Source organism: Camelus dromedarius, chromosome 5 (assembly GCF_036321535.1).
Source record: "Camelus dromedarius isolate mCamDro1 chromosome 5, mCamDro1.pat, whole genome shotgun sequence".
NCBI lineage: Eukaryota > Metazoa > Chordata > Mammalia > Artiodactyla > Camelidae > Camelus > Camelus dromedarius.
The window spans coordinates 22607394-22633265 of NC_087440.1; the positions used below are offsets into that span (position 1 = coordinate 22607394).

At 54.3% G+C, this 25872-nt stretch overlaps 1 protein-coding gene across 4 annotated transcripts; it reads right to left on the reverse strand.

The window, feature by feature from the left end:
* Positions 1 to 1982: 1982 nt before the first annotated feature.
* BAHD1 (bromo adjacent homology domain containing 1) lies at positions 1983 to 25386 on the reverse strand. 4 transcript variants are annotated; one of them, XM_031453297.2, is made up of 7 exons: positions 25231 to 25386; positions 9353 to 10792; positions 7197 to 7576; positions 6050 to 6209; positions 5593 to 5669; positions 4744 to 4844; positions 1983 to 4260 (listed from the first exon to the last, which is right to left on the reverse strand). In XM_031453297.2, the coding sequence occupies exons 2-7, from the start codon at positions 10776 to 10778 to the stop codon at positions 4071 to 4073; spliced, it is 2334 nt and encodes a 777-aa protein (XP_031309157.1). In that variant the 5' UTR covers positions 10779 to 10792; positions 25231 to 25386; the 3' UTR covers positions 1983 to 4070. The 4 variants fall into 4 exon arrangements, with proteins under 4 accessions (XP_031309157.1, XP_031309158.1, XP_031309155.1 ...); XM_031453298.2 differs by having other exon boundaries at positions 4744 to 4835; positions 7197 to 7579; XM_031453295.2 differs by having other exon boundaries at positions 7197 to 7579.
* Positions 25387 to 25872: the final 486 nt, after the last annotated feature.

The following is a 25872-nucleotide window of genomic DNA, read 5'->3' on the forward strand; positions in this document are numbered from 1 at the left end:
AACTCCAATAAATAGGAGTAAGACTGTCGGGCACTGACCAGAGCCCGCTCATCTCCATGGAGACTCTTAGATTTAACAGTACCTGGCCGTTAGTGTGTATCCACTGGGTAATACTGAAATGTCTGGCAATGGAATCTTCTCCCCTCGCCTGTCTCCCTTCCGGACTGAAGAGGTGGGATAATTGAGACACTCTGGTGAGGGGTCAATGATAAGTTGATGCCTCGTGACCACTGGTGTGGTCAGCATGCATTTTGAAGGGTGAGGAGCTGGGGGCACAGAGCAGCAGCCTCTTTGCCTGGAGCCAATTAATGGCAGCAGGCCAGCCACGTGGAACTAGAGGCGTAGGTGGGGAATGCCTTGGATGTCAGTGACAGCCTTTACTGCTCTTAACTGGGCACCTAGCTGAGTATCCAGACTTCACCCTGTCACGTGTGGGGAGCCAGTGAGGCTCTAAAACAGCCAGCAGTGATGTGATCAGAGTCCGTATTTATAGAGGCAGGTGTCCACTCAGTGTTTTGTATTATCTCCTTTAGTTGTCACAGCCACCCTAGGTACTATGGGCATTCCCACTGCACAGCTGAAGGCTCAGGGAAGCTGATATCCTATGGGTCGGTCTTATTCTAAAACCTAAGTTCCTAATCATGATGCTTCAGATTAATGGGGCGCAAACGGGGAGGGAGGAAGCAGCTGACCCCAGCACACACTGCACTGAGGGAGTGATGGAACAGAAGATGCCAGAGGCTTTGAGTTTAGTGAAAGACTGGAGCTTCCACTGACAAGAGGAATTCAGATGATGAGGGGCCTGAGGGATGAGATGATGCTAGAGGATTCATGGCTGGCCCCCCCAGTCCTAGCAATGTAAGCACAGTGGATGATGGAGGGGAAAGAATGGGACGCCTAGGGGCCTGCCAGCTCCTCAGAGTAGGCTCCCACCTCCCACTATCCAAGTGCCAGGGCGCATCGCAGGATGGACCATTCACTGGTTTGGAACCCTAATGGGTTCAGCTCTCATCGAACTGCTCCTTGCTTCCAATAGCACTGAAGGTAGATTTCTGGTGGTAGGATTATTTCTACTGGAATCTTTTTTTCCCCTATTAAACAGTAAGTACATCTTTTATACTATGAAAGGAAAAAAAATTGACAAAGTTTTTGATAATTGGGTCACATGTGCTTATTTCTCTGAACAGTCTTCTGTGTTAGCGGTCACAGTGAGGCCATCCGAATACAGGAATAACCAACCACTTATTATGGGGAAATCCTTAGACAAATATTTTGTCTTCACACTGGTTTCTGGTCTGTAAAATGACAGGATTCCACCTATCTCATGGGACTCTTGTGGGCAGCACACTGATGGCAGTGCTAGAGTATGTCCATGGTGGTGTCTGTGCCACTAAGAACCTCTATGGAAATGCACCTGCCCAGATGCCCTTACCAGAATGCAGGAGAGGGTTGGCCAGCATATTCTGCCTCCAAGGAAATCCCACAGCCTGAGTCGCCCCACCTTGGAACAGTCAACACTGAGGCTTTGGGGCTAGCGCTGGGCTAAACCAAGGGTCCAAGAAGAGCCTCTGGCCCAATGATGTGACATTCATTTCCTTACTAAGGAGTGCCAGTTACAAGATACTAAGGCCCTTGAACAGTTTCTGCTGGCCAGTTCTTCAACGGCACAACCCAAGGTGTTGAGGTAGTATCTTCACCACGCAACTACTTGGGGACCAGTTCCCAGGTCACTGGCCACAACCTAAGGATTTTACACAGCCCAGGCAGGTGGTTCTCACCACTGTGACGCCAAGAAGTCAACTCCAAGTTCCTATCCCTCTATCTCCTCTCCTCCATCTGCTTTCCCCTTACTTTCCTGTGCTCTCTGCTTACTGGCCTTAGTGACCCCCTGCACTGCAAGGGTTAGGAGGGAGCCCCCAAAACAGAGTAATGAGCCCTTCTGCACCCACATATAAAAGGATGACAGGACACACAGGAAATGATCCTTTTCTAAATCAATACAATTTCTCAAATTTATTTTTCTTAAAGAAGTACTTCTAGTCTCTGTCAAAAGGGAGGTGAGGGAAGGTCCTCCCTCCCTTGTAAACACTGAAATACAGATCTGAGAAACCAGAGTAGACACACACAAAAAGTGCATTTTACAAAATATCAACTAAAATATATTTTACATGAATTATGCTTCCATTGAAATTCTACCAGCTGCATTTTCAGGTTCGAAAAAATATTTCCACATCTAAGAGATTTCAAAAGCATTTTAATTCTGGGCAGCAGACCCTGCCTTCTGGGAGGAGGGGCCTGCTCCCGCTGGGTAAGGCTGGGCTACTTGGCAGCAAGGGCCCAGCACCCCAGCAAAGAGAAGGCTCTTAAGACTGGCTCTCTGGAGCCCTCATGGCCCCACGGCTACTCCGCCAACCTCTTACTGCCCTGCCCTCCCGGACTGATGCCTTCCTCCAAACAGCTTATTTAATACAAGGGGATCCAAGTTCCTGCCCTTCAGGTTTGGGACTGGGCTTCCCACATGTAAATTCACCTCTGAAGCGCCTAGGCCTCTTCCAAGCCCAATGACCAATCAGGAGCAGCCATCTTCTCAGGAACAACACAGGGCGGGGTGGGGGGGTGGGGGGTTGTTGGGAGTGCCCTCAGGATTCGCCTCCACCTCCCTCTCCAGCTCCTGCCCAACTGTCCTCACCCAGTGCCACCTCCTCAGCCTTCAGGGTCTGTGTCTGCCCCTCCCTAGGGGAGGAGGACCCAGTGCTGCCCTCCTTGGCTCCTGTTCCCAGGGCTGTGCCCTGTGGAGGTGCTCACGAGAAGCTGGGCCCCTCTCCCTCTCCCCACCAGGCTCCTCTTTGGTACAAATAGGAAAGAACCAGACTGCTCCAGCCTTCACACAGAATGCCCCAGGGCCAGGGCCTAGTTCTGACAAGGACAGCAGGGGGCTGAGCCTCCTAATCTACTCTGGGGAGCAACATGAGGTGAGAACAGGGCCCCTGGGGAACAGGAACAAACTGAAAATGCAGGTCCTTAGCTCCTAGAGTGAGTGGCTGCAGCTCAGCAGGTCTGTGGACTGATACAGTGTTGATTCTCGCTGGGATGTAAATTAGTGCAATCTACAAAAGACTAGGCTAAGGGGTGGCAGGGCAAGGGGAGCCACAGCACTCCTTTGGTTTGATTTCAGGTGGGTGTGGCTTAAAGAGTCTTGTGTGAAGTTCTGCAAGAGGTTTCCCAGAACCTCCAAGTGTAAGGCAAGAGAAAAAGTCTTCAGTAAATCAGGTAGCAATTTTCCTTGCCCCCTGCCCCCCACCCCCTCCCAGCTCCCTTCTGCTCTCCCAGACATGACAAAACCCCGGTTGATCAGTGAACTTCTGGGAAGCCAGACCTGCTGGGTGGCCTTCACCAGGAGGTGGACAGGAAGCTGACTCCCATAAGTGGGCCACACCTATGACTATGGGGGCTGGGTAACTTGTCCCAGCACCAGGGGCTACTGCAGGGGCAAAGGAAGAATGCCAGGGAAAGACCCCAAGTCCAGGAAGAGGCAGTCAATGCTCTGGGAGCCAGACTCTGGCTCCCTATGCCTCAAGGGAATGAGCTCAGAGCTGTGCTAGAATCTAGGAGAGCCTGGTCCCAGGCTGATGGGGAAGCAGCGGGTCACAGTGGGTGAGGTAAAGCTGGCTCCCACTCCCCTTTGAAGGGCCCAGAGGAGGGTAAAGAAGGGCCTGTTGGGCCTGGTTCCTAAAGGACCTCCCTGGAAACCCCCCAGAGCCCACGCCCCTCACGCTTGGCCCAGCATCTGGGAAGACTGCTTCTTCAGGAGCCTCTGCCCAGGGGACCACAGAGAGGTACCCTGGACCAAGCTGAGGACTCTGATGCTTTTCTTATACCCTGGCCTCCCCTTCCCTCCCATGGGGTCTAAACCCATAGGGGCCCCTGCCCACCCACCCCTCCCCCAAGAGAACCACAGGCCAGCAACCTCAGGCTCCTGTGGCCCCTTAACCAAGTGCTGTGCTTCAAGCAGTGCCCCCTGCCCTGAGCCCCACTTGCCCGTGGGTGGCCCCAGCGTGGGCCTGAGGAGGCTACTGGGGGTTCTTGAGGATGCGGCCATGGCGGAAGTCATAGACATGGCGGCAAAGAAACACCAGCTCAGGGTCCGTGTCTTCGGGCACTGTACGGTGTGGTGGGGTGGAGTAGTCCACAGAGGGGGGCACCAGTGCCGTCTTTCGGCTGGGGAGGCCCTCACCTCGGCGCTTGGCCATGGCACAAAATCTGCAGGAACACAGTGACATTCACTGTCCCTACCATAGCCATCTTTGCAGGAAGATCAATTCCTTCCCCACCCTGCCCACATCCTCACCACAGGGGTAGTGCTGCCCTCATCCCTGGGGCCTATGCCCTCTCTGCCAACCACCAGTCCATCTTCTCTGTCGCTGGGGAACCACCCCTACTAGAGCTTCCCTCCCAACCACCTGCCAACTCTCCTTGATCTTCTCTGACAGCGGTATTGTAAACCTCTGCCCCCACCCCACCAATCCCCCCAACTCTGTCCCAATCACTCTGATCACTCTGCCTCAGAAGGGGAACAATTTTTCTTTTTTCCTGTAAAAATCAGATGACAGAAGCAGGCTGTGGGAAGACAGTTCTGGGAGGTCAGGCCCAGCAAGTGAGATCTTTGGGGATCACAGACAGCCTCCATACAGCCCTGGGGAGTCTGAGGGGAGAGGCCAGCCAAGGGTACAGGGCACCACCCACCTGCAGTACTCGGCAAAGGTCAGCACGTAGCACTTCTCTTCAATGCAGGCCACACTGTTTTGGTCCTGATGTCTCGATGCAAAGACTTCATTCTGCAAAGGCTCAAGGGAAGAGAGGGGGAGGTTGGCTACCAGGGTGGGAAGCACCTAACTCCAGGAGCGAGGCAGACATTAACCCCTCTGCTGGGATTCATGGCCTGAGATAACTCCAGCTAGTGTCCAGAAAGCCAGGAACCTTCCGCAGCTAGCACCCCAAGGTGTTTCTCCTAGGTCCTGTCTACCCAGGTGTAGCCAGGTGCCTGCTCCATCCCCTGACTGTCATTAACCTCCTCACCCCCACCCCAGCCCAGGGGAGGAGGGGAAACTGGTGAGCATCCTCCCTCCTCCCATTTAGATGAAAATTCCCAGCAAAGGGAAAAAAGGGAAAGGGAACCCAGCCTGGGGGAGGAGCAAGCACATCCAGATGGCGTCACCTCTCCCAGCACACCTCTTTGTAGGTGCAGAGGGGTGTTAGGAAAGTCTTCTCTCCCCTCCCTCTCATGCTGCAGACAGTAAAGGGGTGCAGCTCCATCGCCCCTTTCCTGTCACCAGGAAGACACATCTACTTGCTCCCTTTCTGGCACCCCCTGCCCTTGGGGGCTCCCTTTCTGCCCCTGCCCTCTCCAAGACAGAGGTTACTATTCCTTTGAAACATGAATTGGGGCAGTTTTGGGAAAAGAAGCTAAAACCAGGCCCCTTCCCAGGTTTTCTGGTGTCTAATGTGACAAATCCAGGGACCTGACTACCCAATTGCCTCCCCATAGCATGTTCTCAGTGCCCAACCTCTCCCCCCATCTGCCGGGGGGCTCACCTCGTGCATGCTGGGACTGCGGCCGCCCTGTAAGTGCTCTGGTCTGTAATACCACAAGAGGCTCATCATCAGCTCTCCTAGGGGGAAGAGAAGCAATCATGGCCTGAGCTGGCAACCCCAGAGTTACTTAGATAGGCGGGCAGGCTGGCCACCTGCCCTGGAGGCTTATCCAACTTCAGTGCCTGAGCCAATCTTACAGGCTCCAGCCATCCACGTCCCCTGCCTCAGGCCAAGCCTGGCAATTCAGTGGCCTGAAATGCTGTTAGGTACAGAGGAAGGAGGAAAACGCACTGAAAGGTGAGGCAGAGTGGCAGGTACCCAGGCCCTGATGGCTGGAAAGGTTGATGAGCTGATCCAACCCAAGCCACAAGGCCGTCTACAAGTCTGCTTAGTGGAAGGCAGACTCTGCCAAGAATGCGGGAGACTAGTGCCAGGTCAAACTCTAGGCAGGGGGTACCTGATTCGGGGTTCTCCCAGAGGGCAGAGATCTTAGCCACATAAGGTGTGGATGTCTTTCGAGGGCCTGACTTGAGGAGGACAGTATCCCGGACTCGAATGGTCTCTCCATGCCGCTCCACCGCCTGGTAGCTCTTTCGAATGGCTGGTTCCGGTTCATCCTGAGCAACAAACCAATGATACACAAGGCTTGTGCGGCTGCACTCAGAGCGGGGAGGGGTGACATCCTTTCTCTGCTTTCCTCAGGGTAGTCAATATACTGAGGATGGGAGACTGCAAAAGTGGTTTGCACTCTGGCTCCTCCTCCCTGAGCCTGGCTTTCAGAGGCAGGACGGGGAATTTCCATGGTTGGAGAAAGGATGACAAATGGGAACAGAGTAAGAAGTGGCCTGAAACTTTTGAGGCTGCACTCTGCCCATCACACCCTCAACAGCCAGCTCTCTCGCTCCAACCCCCCAGCACTGTGTAGGTCCTCGAACTTCCTAAAGGGACGCTCTGGGTTTGACTCTTAAACCACCACTGTAAGTGGCATAGCCTTGAGCAAATTACTTAATCTACTGCTAAGCCTCAGTCTCCTCGTCAGTGAAATAGGGTCAGTTACAGGAACACATGGCACGTAACTTACAGGGCAGTGGTGAGGATGAACGTGGATAATGCATGTAAGTGCTTAGCTGAGTTCTGGCAACCAAGAAGTGCTCAATAAATTTCAGATGACATTCTTTTTATCATCCCAGATATTCTGGTGTCACTGATTTTCTCTGCCTACCCCAATTTCTCCTATACATGCTTAACCAAAAGCCTCTGATTATACATTGTATAATCCAGGATAGAAGGGGCAGCAAGAGCAGGAATGAGAGGTGAAGACACTTCAGATGGTTTCCCTGAGAGTCCGTGACAGAGATGGCAGCCATCAGCCATGACTGCCTATGCATTCCCTGACCTCCCCAAGGTGCAGGGCACAGGATCAGTAGGGGCTGGGGGGCCAGGCTGGACCAGCATGATCAGTTCCTGGAGTACAAGTGAGCTGGAGCGCCTTGTCACTTCTCAGAGTGGCTAGAGCCAGGGGTTCCTGGGACCCATCTCACTTCAGGTCATATGTTACTACCACCACCCTCCCTTCTCCCCATCAGCTGAGAGCTGGCACTCACCAAGACATAGACGGCCTTCTCACAGGCAGCCCCGACGGGCACCCAGCCGTTAGTGCGGCGGCGGCGGCGGCGGCGCGGGCGTGGGCGCTGGACACGCGGTTGCTTGGGGTGACTGGGCCTGCGGGCAGCCTTGCTCCGCACAGTGTGCCTACAGCTGGAGCCCGTGCGCAGACCTGACTTGGAGCCGCTAGGAGGCTTGGCGCTCTGAGGGCATGCGCGAGCTACTGTCTGGGGCTCCGAGGTGGGGGTCTGAAGATGGGGGACGGGCTCTGCTGCAGGTGGCACGCTGGGCACAGGGCATCCCAGGAGAGGGTGGGCAGGCGAGGCAGGGTGGCCAGCTTCTGGGAGAGGAAATTCCAGCTGGCCCAGGGACCTGCAGCCTTCTGGGAAAAAGAGAGAGGGGCCAGGGCAGGTGAGGACAAGCAGTGACCGCCCCCCTCCCTGCCCAGGCCCCTCTGCTTTCAGAGCCTACTTCTGTCTTAATTTCAGAGTGAACCCATTAAGGGTGGCAGGTAGGGTCAGAGGCCTTTGAAAAGGTGGATTGTCAGGCCAAGGGTTTTTCATGACCTTGGAGACTGGCCCATAGACATCTCCATCTCCTGTAAGGGGAGGGAAAGGGAACACCATCTCTAGCTCTGACTTAATCTTCCTTCTGGATGCTTTCACTGTGCTCGGAAGCAGGGGATCTGGAGTCAGCCCAGGATATGAGTCCCAGACCTGCCACCAGCTGTGTGACCTCAGGCAAGTCACTTTACCTCTTGGTGCCTTGCAATATAAGCAGTAGTTGCGAATATCATTTTAGTGTGTTATAGGCGTTGTTTCTATCAATGTATTAACTCATCTCATCTTTACAACCTTGTGAGGTAGGTACCATTAACCCTACCTTACAAGTAAGGAAACTGAGACACAGAGCAGTTATTGGCTTGTCCCACGGTCACATGGCTAAGGAAATGGGGAGGGGAGAACACTCCACCCCAGAAAGTCTGGCTCCAGAGTCTGTGCTCAATTACACGCCATGTGGCCTCCCATATATAAAGCACTCAAAAGAGGTGCCTGGCACATGGTGATTACTGGTGTCCCAGGGCAAGGGGCTAAGGGTCTTGGGTCCCAAGGGTTAGGTGTCCAGACTTAGAGAAGTACACAAGAGAAGGAAAAGCCCTAGAAGAAGCCTGTTCTCATTTCTTAGAGCTCCAACTCACACCAGAACCTGAAACAACCAGTCTGGCCAGAGTCAACTGGTCTATAAAGTTGTTTTATAGACCCCTTCAAGAAGGGGTGTGGAGGGGAGGGGAGAGCCCTGGGAGGGCTGGGCCCCTCACTTCACCAGCAACAGGGCAGACCTGCTGGCCAGGATGGCTCTGGTCATCTCATTTCCACCTAGGAGCCAGGAAGGGAGCCTGGAGAGGCATGTGAGGACACTCCTGCTACTTTGGAGAAAAAAAGATCACCTGGGGGTGTCTCAACAGTTGCAGTACAAGACTCTCAGGTGTCTGGGTCTTGCCAAGAAGGCAGACACCAAAGCCACGGGCCCTGATTGCAGCCTGTGTGTTCTTGGAGTGTGCCCACCCTGTCTGTACCTGTCAAGGTGATATTAAGTCTAGGCATTACTTCTCTTCTGAGGCCTATATGGCCAGGACAAAGCTATCCTATGGCAGCTAGCACCACCTACTGGGCCTGGTACCTACCACCCCTCCCATGAATGTTGAACTTGGTTGGTATGCAGATGGTCTGGGCTCCTGGAAAGTAAGGAATTCTAGTTTTCCTCGAGGAAGGCAGAAGGGACATGGGAACAAATGTCCTAATTTCAATATCTAACTTGCTACTCAGAGTCTAAGAATGGGCATCCCAATGGGAAAAGAGGAGAGACCTCCCCCCCACTGCCCACTCCACCACCACGGTGCTATCTAACCATCTAACCGCCAGGCCAATAAACCTCCAAAGACAGTGGGGATGGAGCAGTGCTGCTAAGAGCTAAAGGTGGGCCTCTTTCCTGGGATCTCCTAGGCTGGGGCATAAAACCAGGGGAATCATCCCTTCCCAAAACCCTCCCATGCAGTAGCTAGACCCCAAGAATCCCACTCTGATCCATGGCCTACCCTCCTGGGATACCATGTCTCAGAGACTCCCTGGTACATCCCACCCCCAGGAAGGCATACCTGCTGCAAAAGGCATTTTGTAGGGGCAGCCGCCACAGGTAGTGCCAATGTGGGTAAGAGACGGGGGCAACATTTCACAGATGCTGTAGCCATTCACTCCACTGTCCTCATTGGAGCAATAGCGAGAACCCCATGGAGGGTGCTGGAATGGGGTGCCCACAGGCACTGAGCTTGGGGCCAAAAGGAGCCCCTCATTAGGTGCAGCCACAGGGGACAGCTTGCCCTCAGGGAGCATGGGGCAGGGGGAGTAGCCCCCACATTGCAGCCCGTCCTGGCTGCAATACAGGTAGAAGTTGCCTAGCGCAGTGAGCTCAGGCCGACCACACAGGCCACTGTAGTCAGCGGGGTTGCCAGGCATCGGTAAGGGGGACAGCTGGGGCGCGGGGAAAGAGGGCTGGTGCAGTTCCTGCTTGGGGGCAGGTGATTCCTCGCCTGGGCGCCCAGGCTCTGGCTTCAGGGCTGCCTGCCCACCCATCAGCAGGGGCAGGTGGGGGCGTATCCCCATGGGTCTCTCCAGAGCCTTGCTGAGGGGCTGGTAAGGTGGCTGGTTGGATGGCCCACGAGGGGTAGCAGGTGGCCATGGCTCCTCGGGGCGCCCCTGCCAGCCGGCTGGGCCTGCAGCATCCCCAGAGCCAGCCCCCTGCCGGGCCCTGGGATAGTTCTTGCCATTGACCTTGGCCCACTTTGGCCTTGCGGCCTTTGGTGCTGGTGGCTCAGTGGAGTGCCCATCTGCTTCTGGGTGGGCCCGAGGCGGCCGAAGGGGTAGCTCCCGCTCCTGGCTCAGCTTTAGAAAGGCAGCTGCATTCAGGCTGGCCAGTCTCTTGGGGGCTGGATCACCATCTCGGCGGGCACCTTCATCCGGTGCTGACTCCGGGGACAGGTCCCGACTTCCTCCTCCAAGGTCCCCCAGCCGGGGCCGCTTCTTGGAGGAAGCCCAGCCTCCAGTGGCCCGGTCGCGGTCCCGGCTGCGGTGGGAGTCTCCCCCTCGGCTGCGGCGGGTGCCCACCAGGCTGCTGGTGTCTTCCCGCTCCAGCAGCAAGTTATTGAGGGCCTCAGCATTGAGGGAGGCCAGGCGCCGCTTGCGGGGCTGGGGGAGGCCAGTGTCCTCACTGGATGGGGCTGGGCTAGGGGGCTTGGGCAGGTCAGGGGGCAGCTCATCAGCCTCATCTGCACTCCGTGGACCAGCCACATTCTCCAGGCGGGTCAGCAACACTTTGCAGGCCTTGGGCTTCTCAGGAACTAATGGGCGCTTACGCAGTGGGTAGTTCTTACGGCGCCCTGTGAGGTGCCCTGGGCTCTCAGGTGTGCCTGGCTCCACAACCTCTGCCCCCTGCTCCACACTGCTGCCTTCCATCTGCAAGGGCTCCTGGCGGCCTGTGGGGCCCGAACTCAGCATGGGAAGAGACTTCCTCCGAGTGTGTGTCATGGAGTACCTCTGATCTGCAGAACAGAAGACAGGCAATGAGAGAAGCCCACCCTAGCTTGCCCTGCCTGCTTTCTCCCCAACTGCAGCCCACCCAGCACCCCTCTACCCCCTGCTGCAGTAACTCTGGCCTACCCTCACCCCATCTCCAGCCTGGATTTTCCTAGGACCCCTCTTCCAGAGTGCAATGGTCCAGTGGGGTCAGGCTACCAGCAACTGTGCAAGAACGGCTGTCCCACTCTCCTCTGAACTATGCCCCTGGAGAGCCTACAGAGCAATGCAGACCTCAGGGTGGAAGACCAGAGAAGCTGGGGCCAAGCTCTCGGTTGTCTCCACCCGTTCTTCTCCCACTACATACTCAGCGCAGGACAGGAGGAGACTCTGAAGACACCAAGCCAGGATGGGGGTTTGGGTGGTAAAAGCCCATTTATTCCTTCAAAAACACTGCCACTCCCCTCCCCCCCTTCTTGGGGCTTCTGAGATCGGTCCCTGGAGGATAAGGAGATGGACAGCGAGGAGCTGAGATGAGGAGCCTGTCTGCTGGGCTGTAGAGGAGGCAAAGTCTAGCCTGTGAGGACGTACTTGCCCAGCACAAGCAGTAAGACAGCCATAACCTTGGTATTGTTGGAAAGCCCCCTAAGGTGTGAAGGCCCAGCTTTGAGAAACCTGTAGGGGAAGTCTCAGCCAGCCCTTGGAGCCAGACCCACCTTAGTTCAAAACAGTGCCAGTGGGAAGGGAAGTTGGTAAGGCCATGGCCAGCATTCCTGGGTAGGAAACCCAGGGACCACACTCTAGACCTGCGGTACAGCTTTAAACCCCCACCAGCCACTAAGAGCTGAGAAAAGAAAGTACCAAAGAGAACTAACTCAAGGGATACACCCAGGCTGTCTTGTTAGTCCTGCCCTCTTTCTCAGGACTCTCTCCAGGTAGGCAAGATGCCAGGCAGTGGAGCAGGATGGGGAGAGTCGCAGGAAACCCAGAGTCCCAGACAGAAAATGCCCATAACCAGGCGTCATCCCCTAACTTTGCTTGGCAGACACTCTCCACCCTCAACATACCTGGGGCAGCCTGGGCCCCCTCCTAAATGAAAAAGGCCAGAACAAGCTGTGTGCGGGAAGCTGTTACGGCCCCGGCAATGAAGAACTGAGGTGGAGGGCAAGGAGGCAGTGGTTGGAGACCACTAAGCTGTTCTCTCCCTACCTACGCCTCAACCAAAGCAAGGTGCTGCCAAGTAAGGTGCCAGACAAGGCTCTGCCCTCCTCGGCACTCTGCGACCCCTCCCACCCAGCAAGCTGAGGCTTTTCAGCTTTATTTCCCCACTGCTATTGTTATTCACACTCACTCCACCAGAGGAGCTGGGAGCAGTTCCTGCTGGGCCAGGATTTAACCCTGAAAGTCCCAAGCATGAAAGCTCTTAGGGAATCCAGAGCCCTTCCTGTAGCTCCTGTGGCCTTGGGCCAGTGGCTGGGGACACTTGGTACCTTCTTTCCTGAGACATGCTGCACTAGTTGAGAAACAGTGCTCCAAAAACCAGGCTGAGGGCAGCGTGGGTGTCCCTCGGCCCTGAGAAAGACTTGGAAAACTGGAAAAGGGAGGCGGCATGCCAGGCATTGCTCTGGCCACGTGCGGGGACCTGCCACTACCCAGAGACCAGGCCCCAGGCAGGACAGAGAGTCACAGAAAGCAAATCCATTCATTCCTGAAGCATAGACTGGAGCATTTCTGAAAAATCCCAGGCATCTGCTAGGCTCCCTAAGACTCCTTCTTGCTTTTAATCAGGGTGACCACCCGACCCTGTTTGCTCAGCAGGTTTATCAGCAATGCCACCTCTCACCCTCAAAAGCACCCCAGCTGCTTACGACCCTCTGGCCCTTTCTCCAAACACAGGGCACCCATGTGCTGGAGGTGGAGGAGCAGCAACAGGAAGTCCACCTGTATTTCCTAGGAAAGCCTGGGCCCAGCCCTCTCCCAGCCCCAGGCCTAGAGGACAGTGAACAGACCACACAGCTGAGCAGGGGCCAAAGCCCCTCAACAGGCCCCAAGTTACCAGAGGAGTCAAGCCTGGGGATGGCTGGGGGCCAAGGCTGAGGTCACCTGCGCTTGTGGCCTTTAAGAATACAGATACCAAGTGCAGAGTAAGGAAGGGGCAGATGGGAAAAGAAAGGGAACACAGGGAGGTGTTTTCAAGCCTGACCAGTGAAGAGTTCTTCACTGAGGGGTGACTTGGTCTGCCCTTGCTGCCCCCCATCCCAGTTTGCTGGTGGACTGGCTACACCAGTGGATGGCTCAGGGCTTCTGGGACACTTGGCCCCACTCAGTCTTTCCCTGTCAACATGAAAAAGGACCCAAGAAGGGAAAGGTTGGGAGGGGAACCTGCCACATTCAGAAGCCTGTCCCCCGAACCTAGGAATTTGTTCCTGACGAGTATCTCACTCTTTCACCTCCCATTCAGCCACCCAGTTCCTCAGGACACCAACTGTCCCCGGGGCTGAAGATACCCTGAAGCCTCTAAATCACAGGGTACAAGTCACATTTCCAAATCAAGCGTAAGAGCCTCCTCTAGCCTCCCTTGAATCTGCCAAATCCTGTCACCAGCAAAACAACTCCTAGCTTTCATGTGGTGCCTAAGGCAGCAATGTCACTCATCCTCCTGAGGAGATGCTGGGGTCTCTGCTGCCTGCCTCACCCTCACTGTACTCCAGTCTGAGGAGACTGAGTGTCAGTCATGCTTTGAAGCCAGATGGACGTGTGAGAACGGTGGCAACAGCTTTTCCCTGGGGTGGTATGGAGTGGAGGGGGCGCCCAGCCTGCCAGGGCCCCTCTAACCTGCAGGGGTGACCTAGCCCAACGGGGGGAAAAGGTCCCAGGAAAGCAGTAGGCTTGGTTCCCATTCCAGCTCTGCCAATCCTTCCACTGTCCTGTCCCTCCCACTTACTAGCTCAACCAGGAACTTTCTACCACTGCCAAGAGACAAGGGTGCTTGGGCTCTCTCAGCACTACCCTCCTCCTCTCCTGGAAGCCCTGTCCTCCCAGGCACAAGTAGTCCAGGCCCCCTCGGGAGAAGGTTCCTAATGGGGACACCCCAAGGCATCTTACTGCTCCCCTAGACCATGTCAAGCAAGCTCTCACTGAAGAAAACTAGTATGACAGCTGCCATGAAGCAGAGTGGCTGGCTGGTGGTCTTTTGAGCCAAAGACCCAGAAAAACAGAGACTGAATCCAAAATCACAAGCCTGCCCAGGGGTGGGAGCAGTCATTGACACAGAAACAGAAAGGGAAGGAGGCTTTGTCTTTTGCCCTCAAGCTGCAGCAACACCTTATACCCAGCCTCCACCACCCACGAGTGCAGGTGGAGTATACCCAAGGTACAGTGTGCACAGGCAGGTCAGAGGCCTCGAGGAGGTGGCTGTGGGCACCAAAGGGGAAATGAGGACGAGGGTGGGGGCTTGGATGAGCAGGTCAAGCCCAGATCACTCCTGCAAGCACAGGGTGCCCTGGGGAAGAAAGAGGTCCTCAGCCTTGGCCACAACTCTCCCTAGCTTACCCAGCTCTAGGCTGCACCCCCCACACACCCCGATCTTTAGGGGCTCAGGACCCAGGGCTCTGCCCCATTGCTCTTCCTGAAATCTCTCTTACCTACTGCACTTTAAAATTTGATTTCAGGCTTTCTGGTTTATTTTTAATGGCAGGGAATACTTGGTGGGGGGGGCGGTCTTAGGTAAGAGCAGACCAAGTGGTCCCGTGGGTGAGGGTCAGGAAGGGCCCTGACCAAGCTAGCCACCTCCCTCCAATTACACCTAAAACCACACAGTTAGCACTGAGTTAAGCACTGCCTTCCTCTGCAGTCACTCTTGGAATAATCCCCTACCTCTCAAAAAAAGAATACTTTTTTTCACGTTCATTGAGCTTCTTGAAGAAAAGCAGCTTGAGCAGAAAGGCAAGCTTTGGTTTTTAAATTTAGTTGCTGTTACTTAATAGAGAAACAGAGAGGTGAAGCCACTGAAATTTGTATGATAAAGCCTAAGATAAAGATGCTGCTGGTATCTCTTGAATCCCTCAGAGCTGGTAAAATGGAAAAAAACCAAAGCTTCGAGTCAGGCAGACCTGGATTTAAATGCCAGGTCTGCCTCCATGAGCAACTTACTTATAACTTGGCTGAACTTCGGGTTCCTCATCTCAAACAGATACCTCAGCACAAAATTTACTTAAGAGTGGTGGCAAAAATGACACCAGTCACGATGCAGGAGCCTAGCAGAGTAGGAAATGGGTGGGCCAACATCCTGGGGATCCCCCGCTTTCAGACCCACAAATAGAAGAGGGAGCCTGCCCTTGGCCTGGGAGATCCCCACATCAGGAGCCCAGAGCTCCTGGAGGGCCTGTGAGAAATCTGAAAACCCAGCCGATACCTGAACCCTGCTCTGTTACTGGTCCACTGAAAACACCCGAGTGTCCACCCCAAGAAAGATGGTGACACTACCTTTTTCCTGTGCGGGACCCAGTGCGGGGTGAATTGGGGGGCTCAGTTTACAACACAGAGAGAGGGCAGGGGCAGAAACTATATCCCACAGACCCTGAACAACAGCTCCACGCCTCCAAGGAACAAGAAAGACGAGATCCTCAGATGCTAAAGGCCCAGGGGATGGGGTCAGAGGGCATGCATTCTGCCTGCTGCTGCCATCTGACTGCTGCTTCAGCGCAGGCACCCAGAGAGAGCAGAAGCCTTGGCTCTGGCAGCTCAGAGCTCAAGCTCCAGGGCGCTGCCCCTGAGGAGAGAGGGCCTGCCCAGTGCCCATTCCACCTCAGTTGCTCTGGGTACTCAATTCACTCTGCAATCAGGCTGGGATCCTACAAATACCTGGGCAGGGAGCACGGCACCCAACCAAAGGGAACTGGCCTGACCCGTCTGGATGCGGCTCGTTTTATAGACTGCCCTCGGGTCTGGTGGCCATCTGAGGAGCTGGGCCCGCCCGCCCCCTCCCTGAGGCACCAAGCCTATCTCTGGCCTGTCTGACCACCTGCTCCTCACACTTCACAGCCGTGCGGGGAAGGCAACCCGCCAGTTGGGCCCCACCTTCGGCTACTCCTGTCCACCTCAGCAGGAGCATCCACTCAGGACCAGAACTACTCCTGAGTGTCCAGAACCTCCACTTACTTCTGGCTCAGTATACAAAGCCAGATATCATACCTCTTGTTATCCATAAAAGAACACAAATCTCTTTGGGAAGGATGAGCGGTTTTAACTCAGACTATAAAGTGAACCATTCCAGTCCCCCCATTTATATTAGAATTGCAGTTAAGTACAGGAATATAGTAACAGTAGAGCTAGTGGAATCTCCACCTTCTCACTGGAGACAGCCAGGCCTTAGTTTTAGGGCAAGGCCCTTCCTACAGGTAGGGGGCTGAGTGGGAGAGACAAGAGTTACCCCTTGGATCTAGAAGTCAATACAGATACATACACAGCGCCCTGAGCTAGGACAGTGGATAGAGAGCACTGTATTTTAGTCATACTACAGTGCTCTGCTCTAAGAAACTCTAACCTGACAAACTAGAAGGTAATCCCATACAATACAAAACTAGCCTTTAGAGGCTTTCTTTAAAGGCACACGTCCCTACTGCAGACGACCTGCCTTCCCCTAGCTTCTTTCCAGTGCCCAGCTCCTGTGTGCACAAGGTGGACCTCCATCTGCAAGTGTCGGTCCAGCTAGGCCAGAGCACCCGCTGCTCACCCCCAGGCACATGGCACCTCTTGTGACCTTTGCTCATTCAGCCAACATTTGCTGGCCTCTCACCACAGTTCAACACAGTGGAGGTGAGACCCACGTGGGGCTGGAAGGCACTTCGCGTCGCTCCTAATCCCAAGTGGGCTTGGTTTATGGGCATGAACTTCTCCAAGACTTGGTTTCTTTATCTACATAGCAGGGTTGTTACGAGGATCAAGTAAAATAAGAATGTGTGTCAAGTGCCTAGCAGAGTGCCTAGGAAACAGCAGGTGCTCAACACAAGCTCATTTTTATCCCTGACATGTCAAGTATTATAGGCTAAGTGCTGGGGGGAAAAAAAAGCAAAATAAAACACTAAGAAATTGGAGCCTGGGCTGGTAGGAAGACATTGTGACAAGGGTTGTGATGGAGTGCTTGGAGCTTGATGGAGAGAGCTCAGGCTCCAAGGCAGCTTCCCAGAGGGCACATCTGAGCCAGGACCTCAATTCAGCCTCTTACTGAGGGCCTACTTCGTGCCAGGTGTACCAAGCCCAGTGGGGAAAGGGCAGCACTCTGAGAAATGTGCTTCATAAACAGTTGGAAAGGCCAAGAGACAGAGACATATGCAACTTTTCCCAGACTCACTGCCATTGGTGCCATATAGGATTACTCCAGGCTTGGGGGCCAAGGGAGCTCCGGGCTAAAGCTCCCGCAGACCCACCACCCCCAGACTCCACCATGCCCATGCTGGGTCAGAAGCAACTCTATTCCTAGAGCGGAACCCATTTGCTCCGGGCAATTAAAACATAGAAGAAACAAAGCAGGAGTAGGGACAGGGAACCCTAAGGCTCAGCAACAGGCAAACCAGGAGAAAGCCTTGTATAATTTGATGTACCATTCTTCAAAAAATACAAGAGCTCACCACCCTGCTTCAGACACCTGCACAGGAGTGGCAAAGGGTATGAGTTGGTTTAACCACCAGGACATGTCAGGAACCAACAACTTCGATTTCTAAGATGGCTTGCCAATACTGGAGGTACTATCTCTTGTCCTGAACAGAAAACTGGTCAGCCAGGCCAAGGTGGGAGCTCTGCCCTCAGCCTCTCCAGCAAAGCACTAACCTCCTGAATGAGCCAGCCATGAGGAACAAGACCCAAGACCAGGGCTTCCCAATACTCCGCCAGCATGAACAGAACCAAAGGCAGCCCTTTCTAGAGTTACAGGCACCCTACCTGAGTGTCTCACATGTAACTAATTAACTGTTTAGTGCCACCCCCATTAGGATGCAAGCTCTGTGGGGACCGGTGGGCTCTGCCTTCCTTAATGCTCAGTCTCATCCATGGGGCTTAATAAGAGCTTGCTGAACAAAGAGCTCGCTGCCCACTGGCTCCCTCCCATATAGCATTCCTACCCAGACTGACAGTACCACTTGGAGCCCAAAACAAGAAACTCTAACCCCCAAACTCTCCTACATCCCCGGGAGTCCACTGTGCCCCTTCAATGTAATCCACAGTTCAATAGAGCTAGTTGAGGACAACTCTCTTCCACTATCATCTTCTTTCTCCTCTCTCCCAACCTGCCCAGCTATCTCAGGAAAGTATTTCTCTCATTCCACTTCTTACCCCACACCACTGAAAGTGAGCAAGGGCATTAAGGTACACTTGTATCAAGACCAAGAATGTCAAGATCTTAAGGTGAACTCAGGAGCAAAGAACCAGAGTTAGTGTTATCAGTCCCTAAATTCCCTAAATGTGCAGGGTGGGGAATTCTTGACTTACTGCAGAAGCTTCTAATCTAGCAGGATGGCTGATACTTGTCAAGCACCCACTATGTGTCTGGCACCACCCTAAGCACGTTCGTCAGTCATCCTCATCCGTACCACTACCCTACGAAGTGGCTGTTACCATCTCACCCTAACAAGGAGAAAACCAAGGTACAGAGAGGTAAAAGAACTTGCCCACACTCCTGTGCTATCGAGGGTAGGGGCGGGGCGGCTAGAGTCAGTCCCAAAGCCCACGCCCCGCACTGCAACACAGGGCAGCTGCTGAGTCACCGACCAACATTAAAGATCAACTTGCATGTTCAATTTTGTTTTTCTGTGTTGTTTTAATTATTGGCATTAACTCATTATTACTTTTTCCTGATTTTTCACCACAAAGGAACTGAAGATGTACTCCAATTAAATGGAATCTGTGTGGCCAAGGAACATAAACATAATTTTATAAACTGTTTCTAGAGAGAAAAGTCTGCTCAAAGTTTTCAATAAACTCTTACATGCACTTCTGAAACAAACCCACTCCGTATCCTAGAAATGGGTAAGGGCTATTCCTGCTGTAGGAATAGATTTGCTTCTGGCCTGGCCTGGGCATGGTGGAGTCTGGGTGGGGGGCTCTGTGGTCTTGATTTTACAGTAAATCCAGGAAAGGAGTCTAGAGACAACCCCCCACCCCTGGCCCTCCATCTAACCACGTATCTTAGATGAAATCTTCCTCCAACATGAACTACAATTAAGACTGAAATTTGGTCATCACAGTCCAAACAGTCATCTTAATATCTGAAGACATACTACTTAATCTCTTGGCCACCTCTTTAGGCCAAATAAATCCAAGTCCTTCCAATTTTCTCTGAAGATCGCTGCTTATAGTCATTTCATCAATTTTACAATTATTTTCTATACTCTGTCCAAACTGTGTGAACCCCTCCAGGCACACAGCAGGGGACACCCCTCACCATTGAGGAGGACCTGCTGAAACGTGACTCCATCTTCCACGCTGGCATACATGTCAGGATATCCTGGCATCAAACAGCCTAATATCTTTCCCACGATATCTACAAAGATCCTCTTAAAACTAATAATTCACGTCTAAACCACCTGCCAAATTGAGAATGTGATTAACAAACTGAATTTTCTCCAAACATTTTAGACAGGTAGCTACAGTTGAGAAGGGTTTAAGTATGGGCCACCCATCTCTGCAAGCAGGAAATGGGTTGCACCTAAGGACAGTGGGGCCCAACAGGCACTAGAGGGAGAGGGAAGTAGGACTAGTCAGCACCACTCCAGGTGAGACCCTGGGGTCACGAAAGGCAAAAACACACTAGGTCCCATCTCCTTCACCGAGGACAGGGGGGTCAAGGCACCCTGCCCCCCTCCGCCCACTGGAAAAGAAACTGATGTGAGAAAAAAGATGTAAACCTCAAGTTTCTGCCTGGCATTGATCCTGTTAACTAAGACAAGTCACTTGCCAGTTTTACATTCAGGTAACCTGGTTATGGTGCCTTGGAAGTTAAGTTTCTATTCAAATCTCAAAGAGGCTGAAAGACAAACCCATTCTTTTATTCCTAGCGGGTTAGGGCCTACAGAGGATATCAAGGGCAATGTTTTTATTGTTATTTTTTGAGTGGGGGATGCTGAGTCAGGTTAATAACCAACCATCTTTACAGGTGTTTTCCACTGGGAAAAATGGAATCTGGATGAAAATCCTTCCCAGGACATAACACAAAGTCCTGGACATGACTTTGTCCTGAGGCCTGCTCACTAAACCCACAGTCCTCAGGTCCCCAGCTTCTAGACCAAGTCCCCTAGGGCAGGGCACCAATGCCCCATTGGAGCCTTAGGGCCAGGATGGTCCTCAGCAGCTCTGCAAAGCCAGCTCAGTGGAGCCAGGGACACTTGTCTGCTCCTGAGCAGGCCGCCTGCTCACGGCTGCTGCTGCTTTTCCTCCTCCTCCCTATTAGCCAGTTTACTGCTCATTAGCGGCAGCACCAGGAGGTGGACAGGGGAAACATAAAGGAGCTGAAATTCAAACCAGTCCATTTTATTCCAGTTAGGTGCCTCCCATAAAACCAGGCAGGATTTCATCATCCAGGACCTCCATGCCCCTGTTCCAGGAAAGTCCGAGCAGCCCGAAGAGTGAGGAGTTGCAGAATCTCAGGACCCCATGCGTCAGGAGCCTATGCTTCTAATCATCACAAGCTCCTGGCTCCATGCTGTATCATCCACCTTTTCAGGGTTAACAGGCACTTTTAGCCATGAGCTGGTCCATCACATCACTGCTGGAGACCTGAAGAGGAGTGCTGGAGCTGCCCTGCCCTCCATATCGAAGCACACTCTCCTTGTCCCTCCAAAGTCCCCTGCACAATAGCAAGTTCACAAAGGAAGTGAGTCTTGCCAGACTGTGCTAGCAAATTCCCATAAATACTTGGGCTGGGGTAGCACTGCTTACGTAAAATGCTTCGCCATTGAGAGATGCTGCTTTATTTACATTCTTCACAACCCATTCATAAAAAGGAGGCCCTTTAATGTTGGGGCTGTTCGTATAACGCTCCATAAACCTGGCAGCTTCAGCTGGCAGCCTTAGTTCAACATAGGCTACTTCTCAACTCCAGAGACTTTTTCCCCTTAAGATTTTTTGCTCTCTTTAATGACTCACCTTGCGACAGGGTGCTGAGGCCAGATGTTGCCAGAGTAAGGTCAAGAGGAGTAAGAACAGATAAAATGAAAACACACAAGTCCTCCTGAATGCTGGGACAGAGAGGTGGGGAGGAATGAAAATAAGTAAGTCGAAAATCCCTGCAGAACTCCAATGTGAAGTATGCTATGTTGGGAGCTGAATCCCTTTCAGGTTGACTGAAACTTCCTTCATGGATGTCAAAATGCTCCCCAACTTACACCTCTATATACCACAGAAGGTGTGGCAGGGATTTTTTTTTAACCCAAATATAAGGCTCTTTCTGGTTTTTAATCTGCACTGCAAATGAATTTTAAAAAACGGGAATTTTCTCTGCTTCTTTGTAAAAGTGTTCCAGGGGCTGCTAGATCCAAGAGCGCCACAGTTTGCTTAGAGTGAAAGAAACTCAGGAGACCCTCAGAAAGGCAGGACGGACTGTGTTCTAGGACACACAGCAAAAACAGTGCAGGCAGCTGAGGAAAGAGGCCAGAAGATACATTCTGAGGTAGCCTGCCTCCTGCTACCAGAAAAGCAAGGAGAGAAGTAGTAGGGATTTTTTTTTTTAATTGACGGGGGAGCGGTCTGCATTGCCATGGCAACTGTGAGGGGTGGCTTTCCCGCTTGGAAGGGAAATGTTGGTCCATTAATCATCAAACTGGGGCACAAAAGGGAGGTTTGGGGGAAAGGGGATAAATTTATTTTTTCACTGTCTAGACTCAAACCAGTCACCAATCCTCTTTCCTATTTCCCCCAGGTTGGTCCAGGGTTGATGGTAAACAAAAACATAAGTTCCAAGAGAGCTGGGATCATAAGCTTTCCTTTCTGATGGGTCCAGTGTGGGGCTGATTGTGCCTCCCATGTTAGCGATGCCCCTTATAAACACCTCCTCCAACACCAGTCTCCAAAGCCCCATACACAGGCCAGACCCAGGAATCTTTCTTCTGTTCTGAGAGCCGTGTTTTCTCCCCCCTTGACACCCCGGATTGAGAAGAGATAAAACATATGGATTCATTTAGCATGGACAACAAGGAAAATTGCATAAGAGCAGCAAAGCTGGGTGGAGAGAATGGCCTGGTGAGGTAGGAGGAAAACAGGATTACAGCCCTTTTCCAATTCATGTCTATATGCTGTCATGTGAGCAATCGACAGGACAGACTCTTCACCAGCTGGAATATCAGAAACAGATAAATTTCATTTGCTCCACCTCACCCCCCGCATGCTAAAGCATCCCAAACACATCCTATCTATATGCCTTTGACAGAAAAGGTCAGAAACCAGCAAGGACTCCATACTAGCATTTCTGGGGAAACAGAAGACAAGGTTTCCCCTCTGTTCCCACTCAGCTAAGCAGTCAACTGCATTTATTCATTCAATGAATATGACATATACAGCACTATACCAGAAATCCTGGAATACTCTCTCTCTCACACACACACACACACACACACATACACAAAGGTTTAACACTCATACTGTCCTTGTCCTTAAGAAACTTTCAACCAACAAAACCACTGAAGAAGACACCATGTTGTAAAATTCAGGGTCACAATCTCAGAGGCAAGCAATGTTGGCCTGGAGCGGCCTGAATGACAGCAAGACGAAGGATGAGTAGTGTTCAGGCAGGAGGAGAAGAAGGCAAGGGGCTCCTAACTGGGGACAACTGGGGAAATGAGCAGGAGCAAAGATGCAGGGAGATAAATGTGCATGGCATGGCTAGGGGAGAGCCTTAAGAGACACTGTCTAGGATGAGGCTGCAGGAAAAGAGGGGTCACTGCAACTTTGTGGGTAAGGGAGTGACACAGAGGAAGGAGTGCTTTAGGAAGAATGACCTAGCAGCTATGGATCAGAAGGGTCAGAGGAAACAGGAGGGAAACAGAGACCATGACACAGGCCTGACATGGGGACAGCACAGCACAGAAAGGACGAAAAGGGAGGGAGATATAAAAAAGAGAAACTCTTCACTGGCTAAACTCTCCTGAGCAAACCCTCCTAAACGCTTGATGTGACTGACATGAGCCTCCTGCCAAGTAAGAGCCTGTCAAAGAGAGAAATGTTGTTTTTAAAGGCAATTTCCCTTTATGTTCTGGTGGCCGGACCAGATCACTCCCTTCTGACTGCCACCAAAAGAAATCACATATGTACTGGGCAGCCCCACAGAAGGCAAGAAGGCCTTGAGATGCTTCATCATTCTCTGGATCTTAGACATACAATTAAATTCTCTCAGAACAAACTTTAGTCTCTTGCATGAGGTAATACCTCCCTTTCCCACAAGCCTTGACTCCACCCAGGCTGGGGTCCAGACCCTCCTGGGGAAGGGGATGGAGGGTGACCATGAATTAACTCCATGCTCAGACTAAGCAAGAGTGACAGGCGGTTTTCCCAAGGTGGGATCACAGCCAACCACGGCTGGGAGCAGCCTGTAACCAACACCTACCTTAGGTGGGACTCGAACCCAGACTCTGAGCAAAAATCTACATTCTAAACAGCCCGAGTCTCCCTGTTTCTGTGGTCTCAACTCTTCCATTAAGTATGGGGTCCCATGTGGAGGCACTGGAGCTCTGAATGGGTTTTTACAGATGGGAAAACAGCATCCAGCTTAGAGCTGGTGACCAATGGGGTTAGAGGCACTCAAAGGTTAAGTCACTGGTTCCCAAATGTCCTCTAGTTGGCCAAGGACAGTGGTGTCCCTCTAGGACACATGATCTCTCTGGGGCCCTTTTCTCCTTTTTTGTGGAAGACATGGGGGTGGAGAGAGAGGGAGAAAAGTCTCTCAGGTGACAGAAAGGAATGGACTAGAAACCTTTTTAATTTAATCATTAAATTCCTGCCCGGATTTGTAAACTCAGCTTCTCATTTTTCTATGTGGGTACCTTCTTTCCCTAAAGAAAAGTGAAGGCAGTTGTCCACGGTTGCTGGAGAACATTTGGGAGGTATCTCCTACAGACCAATCCAATTGGTCTTCTGCTCTCTTAAGACTGTTGACAATGGGTGACTAGGAGACGTCCCAGGTGGGATTAAACCTCTGCTTGTGGGCAGACTCTGCTGCTAAAACCCCTCTTTCCTGGCAGGTTCTGGAGCTGCTCACCGGACAGTCGCTTGGGTGAGTCCAGTAACCGGGTAGCCAACGGCCAGGCCCACTGTGTGCAAATCCCCCACCTCTGCCCCTATGCCCTGGCTGGGTCAATCCTACTCTTATAAGAACAGCGAGGCGATCAGCGGCTGCAGCGGTGAGCCATGCCGCAGCTCCTCCCGGCGGTCGCCCCGTCCCCCGCAATCTCCGGGGCAGAGTCCGGCCTTGTCGCCCGCCCCTCGGGGTGGGTGGCTCGGACCCGCTCCCTCCCCGACGCCACCACCTGCGCCCGCTCCGGCGCCGCCTTTGTCCGGCGCTTCGCCGCCAAGCGGGCCCCTCGGGCCCGACCTGACCCGGCCCCCGGCCCCGGAGGAGAGGCGGTGAGGCAGGCAGGGCAGGGCCAGGCCCGGCCGCGAGCACTGGGTCTCGCTGTCACTTGGAGGCGGTCTGACAACTTCGATTCCCCCGCCCCACCTCGGACTCGGCCGCCGCTCCGCACGGGTCCCCGCCGGGCCTCCCGCGGCCCACACTCGCTTGCTTCTCGAACCGGTTCCCTTCCGTCTTCGGCGCCTCCCTTCCTCCCAGTCCGATCGGGTCGGGTCTACACAACCCCCCGCCCCGGCGCGGCCCCCATCCCCTGCCCCCATCCAGCAATAACCGGTCAGCTCCCAGCGCGGGAGGGCGCCCCCCACCCAGTGCGGGCGATCCCGCGGCGCCGCCCCCGGCCGCGGCCCCTTGCCTCGGGGACCGCGATGGGGGGAGGGGGCGCGGTGGAGGGGGGGAAGCGGGGGCCTCACCGCCCGCGCACTCAGAGCCGAGCCGGCTCCACAGCGGCGAAGAAACGACCCGCGTCCTCCCGCCCTCCGCGGCCCGGGACGCCCGCGCCGCCGCCGCCCGGCCGAGCTGCCACCCTGCGGCCGCCACCCACCCCGCCCCCGGCCTGCGAAGCGGGCGGCCCCCGGGGGCTGTCACCTCGAGGCGCGCCGCGCTCCCCGATGGCGGGACCGTGGCGCTGGACCCGGGGGAGGGAGGCGGCGCGAGCAAGCAGGCGGCCGCACCTGCTTCGCGTCGTCCGTCCGTCCGTCCCTTCCCGGGCTGACGGGGGCGGCGGCGCGGCGCGCTCGGTGGGGCGCGCTGACGGGCGGCCGGTCCTTTCCCCTTCACTCGTCTGCCTCCGTCGCTCGCTCGCTCCCGCCCGCTCGCCCCTTCCCCCCTCGTCGACCGCGGCCCCTAGCTCACCCTGACGGCGGTGCGGACGGCGCGGCTCAGAGCGCCCGCAGGCCCTGGCCGGGCTGGAATCCGGCGGCTGGAACCCCCCGGGGGCGCTCAATTCCCGGGCTCCACGCTGCTGCGTCAGCGCCTCCTCCTGGGGGCCGGGGCCGGGCGGGCGGAGCGGGGGCCGCGGCCGGGCGGGGCCGTCGGGGGGGCGGGCGCGACTGGCCGGGGCGGGCGGACGGCGGGAGCCGGACGGGCGGGGCAGGCAGCCGGACGGGCGGGCGGCGGGGGCCGGGCTCCGGGATCCGCTACGCCGCTCGCGGTTCCCCCACAAACTCCCCGAGAGCGGAGCCTCCGCCGCCCTCCTTCCTGCTTCCTCGTCCCCAGCCAATCAGCGGCGCGCCCCTCGGCCAGCTCCGCCAATCAGCCGCCCCGCCTGCGTTGGCCCCGCCAGCCAATCCGGCCCTCGGCTCCCCCTCCCGGTCTCCGACCAATCAGAACCGTGGGTCGGTCGTCCCAACGCAGGGGGCAGCACGAGGCGGCCGGGGGAGGCGGTGAGGGGAGTGGTGGGGCCTGGGGGGAGGGGTATGGTGCCAAGGGTGGTGGAGAGGGGTGGTTTTCTTTGCCGGCTTCTTGGATTTTTCTCTTCGTCTCCAGCGCCTAAGC